The sequence below is a fragment of the Miscanthus floridulus genome, chromosome 18 (genome assembly GCF_019320115.1).
Source record: "Miscanthus floridulus cultivar M001 chromosome 18, ASM1932011v1, whole genome shotgun sequence".
In the NCBI taxonomy this organism is placed as follows: domain Eukaryota; kingdom Viridiplantae; phylum Streptophyta; class Magnoliopsida; order Poales; family Poaceae; genus Miscanthus; species Miscanthus floridulus.
The window spans coordinates 62,985,148-63,000,050 of NC_089597.1; the positions used below are offsets into that span (position 1 = coordinate 62,985,148).

Consider the following 14,903-nt stretch of genomic DNA (forward strand, 5'->3'; position numbering starts at 1 on the left):
AAACATTACAAGCAGCTTAAATTTCAAAGAGAACACAAGAGGCCCCCAGGAAGCGGAAAAATTTGTCTACAGACTCGGACGATCTCAATTCCCATGTATGGGTGCAGCTAAGCCCTACGCATTACCCAACCCTATAGCATGTGTGAAGTCAACCTTTCACATGGCCACCATGCTGTAACACGGTCTAAGAGGATGACAGGAAGGAGTTTTTCTTGTTTTACTCAGGAAGGGCAACAAAATCTAAGCAGTTCGATACAAAAGGGACATTTTTTAAGAAAAAGGAAATCCACAGAGGGCAATAGCAACTCTGCAAGGCATTCAAGTTGTATCAACAATCCCCGAATATTAACCGTATTTATTTTCAGCACTATTGGAGAAGTTTGCAGCAATTGAATTTTCTTACTGTACACATGATGACAACTTGGTATGGATTTGATTTATAGTTTCTGAGCCCACAAATCTGTACATCTTAACAAGCACATGTGTAACTTTTTATTCAAACTATCCAGCGTAATTTGTTCACGTGAATTACACTAGAAAAGTTCCATAAAAAAGCACACTCATGGTTGTTAAAATGCACAGCAGCAATTGTAATAATACTGGCAAATATTGCGACATCCTATTACAAAAATGCATTTCTTTCTCAGAAATAAAAAACATCCCGAGAAACCTGACTAAATTTGCAATTGAGTCATTTCTTTTGTGTATCAATGAAGGGAAAACCATCCTAGGAGCTGTCCATCATGCTATCACTCCCAGATGAGTTTATCACACCGAAATTGTTGCTATCTGGAAGTTTCACTTCATTAGTTCTTTCAGCTCCGAATGTGAAATTACTAGGGAAGCTGTTCGGGGTAACACGCTCAAAGATAGATGCTGGAGCCTGCTGGTTAAAGGTAGGCACTTGGATGTCGCCTGCTGGTTTTGGAAAACCAAATCCAAGAGAAGGGAACGAATCCACTGGAGCAAAAGGTTGAGCTGGTATGCTCACATTATTAGAACCAAAAAGCTTCGTTTCATAATCAATCAGCTGCTGCTGTGCTGCTGCAGAAAGCAAGTTCATCACTAATGTTAGGACTTGGTAAATGCACTATTATTTGTGTGGCTAGAAGGTCCAAATTTAAGTGTGAGAACTTGTATTAGCTAAACTACTGAGTTCATTCAGATAGTAATTCAACTCAGTAATTGTAGCCTCTCCATGCTTTCAGTAGCTAGTAGACTCAAGAAGTCGTAAGGATTACTTGCTATACTTTAATAAACTAAATAAATATGAACTAATTTCACCTTACTTTGCACTTACCATGATAAGTTTTATGATATTTATTACTGTGGTACCATAAATTGACATTTTCAGATCAGGGCTGGGTTCGACATGTCAGTTTTTTTTCCCTCAAACACCCACATGTCAGTTGTCAGCCAGTGCAGAAACAGAATTAACATGAGAACAAGCCACTACAATAAATTCTGTGTTGCAACGAATGATGATGTATCATTTCACTTTGATATGCATACATGTGTACATGCTAAGGGGTGGCCCAATCTTATTGTGTAATTCATACGCTCATGTAGCTAAGCATAACTATTTTTGTAATAAGAGCCTACTTGAGCACAAATCATCCTATTTTTCTTCAAGGTATCTGAGAACAAAAATGACAGAAAAGGTATGTGCAATTCATGAAGTTACCATCAGACAGTTGCACTTGTGGTCTCCGCTCTTTCACCCACTGAAAGGATTGTGCCAATCTCCAACCTCTCGACTTCATCAAGAAGGATATTACAAAAGCTGCCGATCTGATAAAGTGTTTTGATAACATTAGTCAAACCAGCGCCAGTAATATGAAAGATTATAGCTCCCAGATGGAAAAATATATATATGTACCATACACACCTACTTTTCCCTGACATGCAATGGACTAGGACGCGTGCTTTCTCCCTCTCACATTGCTCTGAAGTTCAACGAAGCATTTAATTAGTAGTAGAATGAACTTACCGTGGAAATGGTTAACCTACAATCAACAGGTACAGAGAAAAAGATAATAGTGTGCGTACCTAGAAACTGATTTGCATCATCAAACTGCAGAGTCTTATCCTCTTGAAGGCAGTGATAAGTGAATGAATTCCGGTAAAGATTTTGGCATAAAGGTACAGTCTGCAAGTAAAGGGACATCAATGCCATTTCACATTCAGACAAGAACAAGCATGATGTGAAGTTTCATATGAAATGTCTAGAGAATAAGACATCAGTAAACTCTGATATTGGCAATCTAGGAAGCTCAAGTTGGTTGAGGATGTGGATGTACACAGTATGCCCAGACCAAACAGGTTAATTCCTCATCAAGGCAAATTTGGGAGCCTATTTTCTTCTTAATATAAAGCCACCTACTTCCTCCCGGATTGGTCTATTGACACATTGGTTATCTGGTTACTGTGTGCCCAGTTGTCACTGTAACTTGCAACAGCAAGCTCCCTGCCAGAAGATCAGCTTACTTCCAAATACACCTTTTTACTCTAGGTGCATGTAATGTTGAGTAGAGGTACGTTGTGAAAATATTCGATGGAACCACCCAGTAGAATCATGAAAACCCCCTAAAAGTCTAAAACATACTTAGAAGTTTTCAAATATTCAAAACTTGGCATATCCATAGTGCCATCCTAACTTCTGTGACATGTTGCATCTATGGATGCACTTTGGATGTGCCAAGCTTCGTTTTGTTTTAAAACTTGTAAGTATGTTTTTAAAGGGATTTTCACAGTTCCACCTGTATATTTTCCAGGTACTTCAGAGTAAAAGACCATCAGAACCATCAATTGGTGAATGGTACCAAGTATGATCAATCGAATAATTTAGGTCACTTCAAAGTCGGAATTTGGCACAGCCATAGTGTACCCATAGATGAGACATGTTGCAAAAGTTGGGATGCAAACTTGTTTTGGAAAAATCAGAAAACGACAGATTTCAGGTGCATATGCACTAGAAATTTTGTCCTCTAGTGCACATGCACCTGAAACTGATCACTTTTTGTGTGAATTTTTCTAAAATGGTTTTTGCATCCTAACTTCTGGGACAGTCCCATCTGTGGATGGCCCAAGTTTTCTTTTACTTTTAAGTATGTTTTTTTAGAGCCTTTCACGATTCCATGTTTTTTAGAGGCTTTCACAATACCACCACCAAGGTGGTTTCCACCGAAAATTTTCCTAGGTACTTTGATGGAATAAGTTAGGACACTTCTCTATTTGCTTCAATGCAAGTTAATGCTACTCAGTGACCCTATTATAGAGGAGGAAACAGTGTACTTGCAACCATAGGCGGAAGGGATAGCTTCTAGTACGCCATCTTCCAATTGCTTTTCCCCATGTTTGCATATGATTTTGAAAGGAACCTGATTCCCAGCTGTAAGATTAGGTTCAACAACAAAAGTTTGCTTTTACCACATAATTTGTTAGGCTAGAATGTCTTGGGGGTTATTTTGATTTGTAATTTCTTTTATTTCTTCAAACTTAGCAGATTGAATGCTACATTTTTATTCAACATGAGATATTCAAAAAAAATGATCTAAGTCGGTCTGCAACCAACATTGTTGCTGACCCACCAATTTTTTAATAAACTCTTCTTTAGTTTAGGTATTACTGTAAACAATACTGAAATGGTATACATGGTTAGGATCTGTCATGGTATAAATATGCAAATAGTGAAATGAAGTTGAGAATTTAAAGTGCAACATTACTGAAGTAGATGAAATGGATGCATAGCAGATTAGCAGTATAACACCAGCTTAGACTTCCTGCAATCCAAGCTTGATTGCAATCAAAGTCATCAAAGAAGGAAAGGATCACTAACTGAGGCAACATCCTGAATGTGGTGAGATAATTAAAGATTCATTATCTACGTTGTGGTAATCAGCTCCACATTGTAACTATTACAAAAATATGTTAACCACCATCAATAGAGCACAGGAGATGCTCTACCAGGAGCAGCCTTAACTTCCACTATGTTTCGACTTGTATTAATTAGGGTCATCTCAGAACTTTTCTATGGCTGAATGGCGATTCTTCAAACAAGCATGCACACACAATGAAACTATGAAAATGATTCAGAGGCATCACTGCCACACCAATATGGCAATACCTGAATATTCCCTGCAGTGGGAAACCAGTAAAAGAGGAACATGTAAAAAAGAAGAATAGAACAGTTGCCCAAGGACAATGCTAGTTCTATAAATGCTTGAAAAGCTCCAATGCAAAGACTCGCAATCTCAAGCAACACAAGATGTACCAAGTCATCCAGGCATCCATCCAAAAAATTAAATGTCTCCAATGCTTGGATTTCAGTGCAACATATTTCATGACATCAGCCTTAACTATCAGTACAACAAAAGATGACAACCCAATAAGTAGTAACACAAAAATGCAGCCCATACTATCACTACCACCATGTTTGCTATTTTCCAATAGAATCATTTTCTGATCATGCAATCCACCATCTTCACCACACAATCGTACCATGAACGCCCTCTATTCCATTGTATTTCCAATAAATATCTCTAACCCACTGGACATTCAGATGGCACCTTCCCAGTTAAACGTAGCCGAACTAAGCTTCAGCCCATTCACAAGAAACCAGGTAACCTTCCATTTATGTGCATGCATACTAATTAACCCCTTTCATTGATTTGCTTACCAAAGCAAGCAACGAGCAAGGGCTAGCATTCAATTCAACTCAGCCTCAAACCCTAGCACTAATCAGTCCTCACCGGATCAAGCACAAGTGCATTAAATTAAAGATAAAGAAAACAAAACGAAGGCTATCCATCCATGCAGGTAATGGTAAGGTGCGGTGTGAATAAGCATACATTGAGGATGTGCGAGACGCCGATGGTCTTGAGGAGCTCCGAGCGGGAGGCGTTGTCGTAGCTGCCGAGGAAGAGGAACTCCTTGAGGATCTCGGACGGGAACGCCGAGTCCTGCTGCCTCGCCCCCGCTGGCGACGCTGCAGGTGGGCGGTGCCCGCAGACGCCGCACACCTCCCCCTCCTCGTACTTGTGGTAGTGCCCGCAGATCCCGCACGGGTTCTCTCGCTCACGCTTCCTCATCTCTCTCCGCCGCCGCCGCCGCCGCCGATGGAATCAAAGGAGATTGCGAAACGCCGTCGATCGAATCGGGAGCCCGCACGCACGGAGGAGTAAATGGAGGGAAGATCGATCGAGGTGCTGCCTTCTCCTTTTCCTGAATAGGAAGGGAGAAGGAAGAGATTTTTTAATGGAGCTGAGACGGATCGGATCGGTTGGGGGCGGGCGCCCACGGGGATGGCGGTGGAGTGACGGGACGAGGGAGACGTGACGCACGCAGACGCACGAGACGGGTCAAAGACTCAAAGCACGGAGTCCGTAGAGAAATCCGAATCATTGGCAGGGGACGGGCATGATTACACGAAGTAGATAGGACCGTGGCCCGTGGAACTAGCGTGCAGGTAGGGGATGAGGATGTCCATACATCCGAAACATCTATTCGATTTAAACGTGAATGTTAAGGCCATGTTTAGATTCTAAAAATTTTCACCCTAAAGTATCACATCAAATCTTGCGACATATATATGAAGTACTAAATATAGATGAAAAATAAAACTAATTGCACAGTTAGGTGAGAAACCGCGAGACGAAACTTTCGAACCTAATTAGTCCATAATTAGACACTAATTACCAAATACAAACGAAAAGTGTTACAGTAGCCAAAACCAAAAAATTTTGCCAACTAAACGCGTCCTAAATGGATGTATCAGTATTCGTTTTTAAAGATTATTCTCTATATGACTCTGCATCTGTATTCGATAAAAATGTATAATATACGATATTATTCGTATCCGCAAAGTACAAATTACTTTAAAACTATCTAAATCTTATAACTATGACTAATTAACTATGTAAATAAAAATAATTTAACATAATTTTAGTATTATGGATGATATATAAATTTTAAGTTTAATTAATTTTAACATGACTAATCATATTAATTAGTATTTTATTTTATTTATATATAATATACTCTCACATTTGGCTTCCAAATCTATGACAATGTTTTTATCTAACTTTTGGCTTACCAAATCTTTGGCATAGTAAATTTTGAATGTCAACCGAGCAAGCCCTAACTCTTCCACGGTGCAGCAGCCACAACAGGCACACCCAAACATCCTCCCAAACAAGTAGCCCCACGGTTGTTGACGTAAATAGCTTTATGAATAGATAGATATATCATAATTGCATATGCTAGTAAGTTATTAATAAAAGACCGATGGAGTTTACAGTTATAAGATAAAATTTTCATACCCTAATCTATTTCAAAAAATATTGATACAACTGTTTTTTTTTCTCAAAAAGATGCTATGTCATTTAAATATCCGACTCGTTCCTTATTCCTTTTGTTGGTGTTTCGAGTTACCACCGGTAAGTAAATTTGTATTATTACGCGTCTGGATCAGATGGTGTGCTTAGAGGATATAAGATTTATACTAGTTTGGGTAGAAAGTCCCTACGTCCAGTTCATCGCTGTTGCTCGTATTACTAGCACTGAAAGTTTGTAGTATGGGTTATAAACAGGCGAGAGAGGGACATGTCCCAAGTCTCTAGTGAAAGGAGTGAAATGGTGCTGAGAGCTCAGTTGCTGCTCTTGTGTGTATCTGGATCTGATCGGTTCGGGGTTGGATCGGATCGGTCCTCGATGGGTCCATCCCCTCCAAGGGAAGCCCTGCTTTCCCTTTTAAAGGCCAAGGGAAAACACGGGTTACAATGGAGGAAAAGAGAAGAATGAGAGGGAGAAGAAGTCCTTTAGGATCGTTGGGTCCTTCTCCTTCATGCGGATCCCAACGACCTGTAGATGTCAACAGGGGTAGCTCCACGTCGTGGCCATGTTCATCACTGGCGCCATGTGCAGGCGTCGTCTACCGGTCATAGTGTTCCATTCCGTCGCAGCGGACGTCGTGGTGAGCTGACGCGCCTGTCAGCGTTTGTATGGGGGTTAGGCAGAACAACACCGGTACGCACAACACTGTTCCTGATGTGAATCCTTAGGTATGGTTTGTCGTGGCCACGGGTTACATCGGGGCATGCCAGTCTCTTCCTTGGTGTCAGAGTTTTGACCCAGGCCCATACGCTTGTACCTAGAGTGGTTGGCGGCGGTATGGGTCTCTGTCGGGCGAGACGGAGCCCGCGACCTTAGGGTCGGGTGAGGCAGAGCCCACTCCCAGAGGTCGGGTGAGGCGGAGCACGAACCCAAGGGTCGGGCGAGGCAGAGCCCGTGGCCTTACGGTCGGGCGAGGTGGAGCCTGTCCTTAGAGGTCAGGCGAGGCAAAGCACGGATCTAAGGGTCGGGCGAGGCAGAGCCTACGGCCTCGGGGTCGGGTGAGGCGGAGCCCGTGGCCTCGGGATCGGGCGAGGCAGAGCTTGCACACCTATGGGTCGGCTGGAGTTGTAGTCGCGCTCTTAACTGCTCGGATGAATCAATGTCGATGGTCATTAGCTCCTCCACTTCGGGTACCCTAATATTGGTCCTCGATAGTAGCCCTCGAGCCTACGGAGGAGTAAAATATTCCTTCGGAGGCTTTTCTAAATGGGAGGACTCTGAGGGCCTTGGCCTTCTTTTGTCGCCCACCTCGGGGGTATAGCCGTGAGATTTGGTGGGTCAAAAAAGGTCTTTTCCTGATTTTGACCCCTACGGGGTCTATCGTTCTGCGACCATGCGCTCGGTCTTCGTGCTAGTCCAATTTTCCTCAAGTCCTCACCCGTAGCAGGGGTCCGATCGAGGGTCGACTCGTCTTTGTGATCGTCTTCCCTCAAGCGTTTTTTCTGATAAAAACGGAGGGGTTGAGCCGTGCCATGATTTTTTTCTATGGACGTATCATGGTGCTTGGTGAGCTGTTAACAGGCTAGTCCGAGTGGGTCCCCAACATCTCATTTGCGGGGATCCGATCTGGGTCAGCTAGTGACCGACTACAGATTCCCAACGGTCAATCCATATAGTTCTCAGATCTGTTCGACAGGTCCCGAGGGCTCTCTGCCTTTCTTCGAGAAAAAACCATGGATCGTATCCGGCCAAGCTTGAACATGGCCGGGATGCCCATGATGCTTGTGCGCCCGAGTACTGGCCGCTAGCAGGCCTCTCCCTTCCACCCCTCACTCTAAAGGTGCCCGGAGCGGTTGTCGAACCCATTGGTGGGCCAACCTTCGAACTCCTAGGCCTAGATGGGCCGTAGGAGTGTTTTCTACTCTGTATCCCTTTTACCTGTGATGGGTCATGGCCCATTCGAGGAGGCAAAACATCCGGCACACCCCATAGGCTGCATGCGCACACCCCACAGCGAGACATGGTGACAGGTCATGGCAGGTGTAGAGATCTAGGCGGGCGGTTGGTTTCCTCGCACCTGTTGCCCCTTCTAGTGCATGGAGGGCCTCGTCCATCGTGGTCTTCTCCATGCGCGGGCCTCGGTTGAGGAGTGGTTGATGCCCGGCAATGAGGATTTGCCGTCACCGCCCGATGACTACATGGTGTCGTTCGCCCACTTCCACAAGCGTGGGCTTGCGACCCCTGCCCACAAATTCTTTTAGAGGCTGCTGCACTACTCAAGATTGAGCTGCAATATCTCAATCCTAATGGGATCCAGCACATGGCAGCGTTTGTCGCACTGTGCTTGGGATTCCTGGGGATTAGCCCCCACTTCAACTAGTGGAGGCATTTCTTCGCCATCAACCTCTAGAAGAAGAGGGACAAAAGCAACAGGCAGGAGCTGCGCATGCCGATGGGGTGCGCTAGCATCCAACTTTGGAACAATCGGGTCAGCGAGTACCCGTCCATGTGGCTCTCGACATCCAACAAGGGGTGGCACTTGTAGTGGTTCTACCTCAAGAATGATGTCGCCGCCCCTCTGCCAGAGTTCACCGGGTGCTTGATCGAAGAGGCCCTAGAGCAGTGAAAGAAGTGGGGCGTCCCGAAGAAGCACAAGAACAAGATCTGAGACCACATCACCACCATCCACATCCTAAAAGAGAACGGCCTAAAGGGGTTGGGTGTCATCGGGGCTTACCACACAAGGAGGGTGGTGCCATTGATGACGCGCGCACTCCCGCTATATGCGATGGCGCCCGAGGTGTCGTTCGATGGAACGGCGCTCACCGATGGAACGCTCCCCAACTCCGAGATCGCATAATGCATCAAGGAGGCGATAGAGCCTTTGTGGGACGATGCGGTGCCACCCTTGGCTTTGTCTACCCAGTGCCGAGGCATCCTCTGATGCGGCCGGAGCCAGGCTACGTCGTCTTTGTAAGTTTCCCATTCTCTTGCCTTCTCTTCAATTGATTTCCCAACCCCGTGATACTAACTTTGAGAGGGGCGAGACCAATAGAGGGATCTCATCCTCATGGACCACCCGGTGCCGCTACCGAGGGATTTTAGCCGTGAGGATGGTGAATTACGCCGAGGGTGAGCAGCTAAGGAAGGTGAAGGAGGACAAGAAGAGGAAGAAGTAGCGGAAGCTACGGGCGCAGGAACGAGGGGAGGACATCAACGATGATGATGACGATGACAACGATGAGGTGATGGAGGGAGAAGAGATGGTAGCCGATGATATCGAGTGGGACAACCTCAAGAACGAGGATTGTAATGGAACCGACCAATTATACGAGATTAAGTAAGGAAATCTTCCACCAAAGCAGATAATTTAGCAAACTTAAGCCCATATAACCCGGTAGTCCATGAAACCACGAAGAATTTCAAGCCAATCGACATACAAACCAAGATCGTACAAGTTTAGCAATTACCGTCACATGTTACATAAAGTTCGCAATGACAGTTGGATACATCAGAGTTTAGAACATAAAGTTATTACAAACCAAGTTCAACCTGAAATAGCGGAAGCAAATAGTTTTAAAGCCACACACACACTTTTGGTTCAGATACAGTGCCAGTAGGTAGTCATCTCCAACAAAAGCATCAAATGAGAGATACGGAGTGACTATTTGCCCTTGGTCCTAGTTGTCGCCCATCGCCGGGTATAGGCAGTTAATGCAATAGCTGTAGTACATTTGACCATCTGCAACAACAATAGGAACAATGCCCTGAATACGAGAAGGTACTCAGCTAGACTTCCGTCTAAAACCAAAATAAAGCGACACCAAGGATTATGTAAGGCTTTCTTTAGTGGGCTAGCTGACTCATTTACAAAAAGCATAAGTTATCACGAAGAAACCATTTTATGTACTTTGCATCATCTTTATTATGACCTATCCATCTAGGTAAGCACCTGTACTATAGCAATCACTTGATTAACCAATAACATCCAGTTACCAACTTAGATTTAGCATATCTTATACCATCCAGATAACCATCAATGTTCTATCATAATTACTATGATGTTGTAGCTCGAGTCAAGTGCTCACTATCTAGGAGCGATGGTGATTCGAATCGATTCCTAACCAGCTAATGATTTATTCCTCACACAAACCACACTCACCGATCAAGTGAGCTATAGATCACCAATGACACTTTTCAAGTAGCCACGGGATAATAGTCAGGGACCGCCCGACAGCTAGGATGCACCTTAGGCTCACTCTTCGCGTCCCCATCATACCCCCTTCATCACCAGTCCGCTAATCCGAGTTTATCCTGGCTCGAATAGTGTCACTAGCTTTGCGGTCAAAAGGTACTTTATTTGGCCAGCTAAATGTGAGGCATGCGTTCAACATGATAAGAGGGACGAGCAACGATCGGTCCTTAATCGACACAGACAGAAACTGACAGTACCCCAGAACCTTGTCTAGTTGCCTCCAACTTTTTTGTCCGGTCTCCAATTATCTATCACAAATGGTTAATTCCAGGATATCATTCTTTCCATAGCTAAATTCTTCCAGTAACCACCTATGAATGTAGGTGACCAGATATCATCGATCGCTACCGGTCTAAGCAAGGCTAAGTAGTTATTCGATCCCGACCTAACAGGGTAAAAGGTAATAAGGTAGGCAAGGATAGTAAAAAATGCATCAATGGTTTCAATCAACTCCTACAACTTAATGCAACAATATATAAACTCATATATAGAAAGAATTGCTTTTAGAAAGTAGCAGGCTTAGAATGCTCTGGGGCTTGCCTCGCTCGAACGAACTAGGTTGATGATCCACGCACTCGGGCAAGTCCTCTCCTTGCTCCTCTTCCTCTGGCACCTCCTATGCCTGGACTTCTTATGGATCTATCCTAGTCTGCTCTTCCTAAACTGCTACTAGCAACTTCTCCTATGATCCTGTATGATGCAGATGTATAAGTGCTCATGCATAGGTGCATCGGAGAGATGACATATAATGATCATGATGCATGGAATGTATATGAACATATTTAACTTTATTGGACATAGTAGAAGTAAAGCTCTTCTACAAGGTAGCCAACATCATCCAAGAATATGTACTACTATACTACTACTACAACCACTATACTAACATGCCAAGTCACCATAGCAAGCTAAGATGCTTCAAAGATACACCAAAGCAACCATTATTAACTAAACATGCATTAAAGAAGATTATTTTATTTCATTTTAAACTAGGGCTACAACAGCAACATATATTTGTGGCACTCATAAAAATCTAAGAAAATTACAGTAGCATAGTACTACTCTAAGTAGACTACCATAAACTTTTCATGGCATTTGGATAAGTAAAATAGCCTACACAAAAATGACAAGCTATGGCATAAATATGAGCATGAAAATACTTTGTACTATGAAAAGTGTCAAACAATAGATTTCGTATTTTTCCTATGTTCTACATAGTAAACAATCACTGCACAAAAATTATCATACACATGTTTTATACAATTTTTGCTCTCCATTAAAATAACAAAAATCATCAATTAAAGGCACTTGAACTACACATTAATATTTCTCTACAGAACATGCATGACATATATTTTTCCTACAAAGTACATCACTAAAGGAGATTAACAAAACCAGAACCATATTTTTCTGATGTATATTCTATTTATTAGACATTTTCTAAGAAATCAGCATTTATTTAATTTAAATAAAGCTACACAGAAAAGTACCACAAATTTGACATACAATATTTTTAACAGATAGATCTAGTCACAAGAAACCTAGCAAAATTTATTTCAACAAATTTGGAGCTATTTTGAGCAAGTTATGAATTTCCAAAGCATTTAAACAAAATCTGTAAATCATTTCTTTTATTCTTTCTGAAAATCCCGGTTCAAAAATGCTAGATCCACCCGGATCTCTACCCAGGCTTGCACCCCAGCGGCTGACAGTGGGCCCCCTGGCCCCACCAGTCAGTCACTAAGGCAGGGGAGGCGCTCGGCCACGGCAGTTCTCGCCGCTGGTGAACTTGCCGACGGTGAGGTCACCACCGGAGGCTTCCCCGTGACAAGGCGAACCTAACGGTACCTCTACCATGGCCATTGGAGCTCAGGAGCAAGCTCACCAGCGTCCATGGTGGTGCGGTGGCACGGCTCAACGTCGGCCGGCCAGCTCCGGCCGAGAGGTGGCGCGGGGAGTGGCTTGGGAGATACATAGCGTTCGTGCGGTGCTCGTGCGCGAGAAAAGAGGGAGCGAGGTAGAGCGGAGAGGGGGAGTCCACAGAGCGGAGCACTCCGGTGAACTCGACCCAGCTCTGGCGAGTGATTCTCGAGGAAGGGAAGCTTACCACGGTGAACCGACGCGAGCACGGGGTGCGCGAGGTGAAGGCGGAGCTGCTGGCGAGACGGAGCGGTCGACGGCGAGCGGTGGTGGCCGGGCGAGCCAACTCCGGCGAGGGAGCTGGTGCAGGCGGTGGCAAGCGTGTGCGCTGCTATTGCTGTCTAAGAGAGAGGTAGGGGGTTGGAGTGCGGCTGGTCGGGCTTTGAAGGCAGCGCGGCCGGTCGGAACGGGGCAGGCCGGTGGTGCCGCACGGCGAGCTCGTCGACGCATGGCCGCCACGCGGTGTGCGCGCTCTGGTGCGGTCGGAGCATGGGCGCGGGCGAATAGGAGGCGTGGCACGGAGGCAAGCCGGGCCGGCCTATGCGGCTAGGCCGAAAGGGAGGCGGCGGCCCATTCGAGGTGAAAATGATTTTTTTTCAATTTCTTTTCTCTCCCAAATTCATTCAAATGAATTTTTGAACTTTTTCAAAGCAGTTTCAAAAGTTGGACCCAAAATAGAAGTTGCTCAGAAAAATGTACTCTACAACTTTGCCAAAAAGAGTAAGGCCAAAATCCAATTAGATTTTGAACTATAGATTTAAAGTTAATTTAAATCAAAAACCCTATTTTAGAAGATTATTTTTAAAAGCAAAAATTGGGAAAATGTGAATACCAACCTTGCTCCAAAATGCATGTGAAACATTTCTAAGTCATTTGTACTCCCAAACAATCATGTTAAACATCATTACAAGCACAAACACGACTCAGGTTCATTTAAACAGTAATGCAACATACATGTTTCATGAGCATGTTTCATATCTATATTTCATGTCATGCTTATGAATGCATAATAACGATTATGCTCATGATTTGTAGAATGCTAATGCATGCTTAACACCAAGGTGTTATAGCCCTCCCCCCTTATAAGAATCTTGTCCCGAGATTTGGAGTTACGAACCATTTGTTATAAAAATCCTTATAAGCATTTTGCAGATATTCTTCTATTTCCCACGTCGCATCACCATCATCGTGATGACTCCACTGTATCTTATATGTTCTCACCACTTTGTTCCGAGTGACTCGGTCCTTAGTGTCCAAAACTCGAATCGGTTGCTCACGGTATTCCAAGTCTGATTTGAGTCGAATGCTCTAAGGTTCTATTCTCTCTTCCGGAACACGCAAGCACTTCTTCAACTGTGATACATGGAAGACTGGAAAGATCGAACCCATCGCTTCTGGTAACTGTAACTTATAAGCCATGGGACCCTTCTTCTCTATGATCTTGTACGGTCCTACAAACCTAGGAGCAAGTTTCTTCTTGATTCCAAACCGTTTCTTCTTCATTGGGGTAACCTTCAAATAGACATAGTCACCAACTTGAAATTCTAGCAGTCTCCTTCTCTTATCTGCATAACTCTTCTGGCATGACTGTGCTACTTTCATGTTTTGTTGGATAATACGGACCTTTTTCTCAGCCTCGTCAACAAAATCAATTTCGTAAAACCTTCTCTCTTCAGGCTCAACCCAATTCAACGGTGTCCTACATTTCCTGCCATACAATGCTTCAAATGGAACCATCTTGATACTCTCTTGGTAACTGTTGTTGTAAGCAAACTCTGCCAAAGGTAACCATGATTCCCATGAACCCTTAGACGATAACACACAAGCTCTAAGCATATCTTCAAGAACAGCATTAACTCACTTTGTCTGCCCATCTATCTATGGGTGGTAAGCTGTACTATGAATCAAGCTAGTACCCAAACCTTTATGAAGATGCTCCCAAAAATGAGCAATAAACTGTGACCGACGGTCGGACACGATAGTCTTTGGTATACCATGTAATCGAACAATCTCTGCAATGTACTTCTCAGCATACTGAGGAGGTCAAAATGCGATCTTGACTGGTAAAAAGTGAGCTGATTTGGTAAGGCGATCTACAATCACCCAAATCAAATCATTCCCTTTTGGTGTGGTGGGAAGACCGGTGATAAAATCCATACTTATATCATCTCATTTCCAATCTGGCACTCACAAAGGTTGCAACATTCCTGTGGGTCTCATGTGAAGAGCTTTCACTCTACAACACATGTCACAACGAGCAACATACGTTGCAATCTCCTTCTTCATCTTCATCCACCAATAACGAGGTCTCAACTCTTGGTACATCTTGTTACTTTCCAGGATGGATAGACAACTTAGAGTGATGAGCTTCATCCATCAATTTGTTCTTGAGCTCTCA

The 14,903-nt window shown here is 43.9% G+C and overlaps 1 protein-coding gene across 1 annotated transcript; it reads right to left on the reverse strand.

Moving 5' to 3' along the window:
- Nucleotides 1–374: 374 nt before the first annotated feature.
- On the reverse strand, nucleotides 375–5,389 carry LOC136520872 (protein-tyrosine-phosphatase IBR5-like). Its single transcript, XM_066514548.1, has 5 exons — nucleotides 4,851–5,389; nucleotides 2,050–2,149; nucleotides 1,889–1,946; nucleotides 1,685–1,791; nucleotides 375–1,044 (listed from the first exon to the last, which is right to left on the reverse strand). Exons 1-5 carry the CDS (start codon nucleotides 5,088–5,090, stop codon nucleotides 728–730), a joined length of 822 nt encoding a protein of 273 aa, XP_066370645.1. The 5' UTR covers nucleotides 5,091–5,389; the 3' UTR covers nucleotides 375–727.
- Nucleotides 5,390–14,903: the final 9,514 nt, after the last annotated feature.

Coding starts and splice junctions, on each gene's coding strand:
- LOC136520872 (XM_066514548.1), bottom strand. CDS start 5,090: ATGAGGAAGCGTGAGCGAGAGAACCCGTGCGGGATCTGCGGGCACTAC. Junction 2,150..4,850: donor GCGTCTCGCACATCCTCAAT/GTATGCTTATTC, acceptor CTTTACTTGCAG/ACTGTACCTTTATGCCAAAA. Junction 1,792..1,888: donor TGCATGTCAGGGAAAAGTAG/GTGTGTATGGTA, acceptor ACACTTTATCAG/ATCGGCAGCTTTTGTAATAT.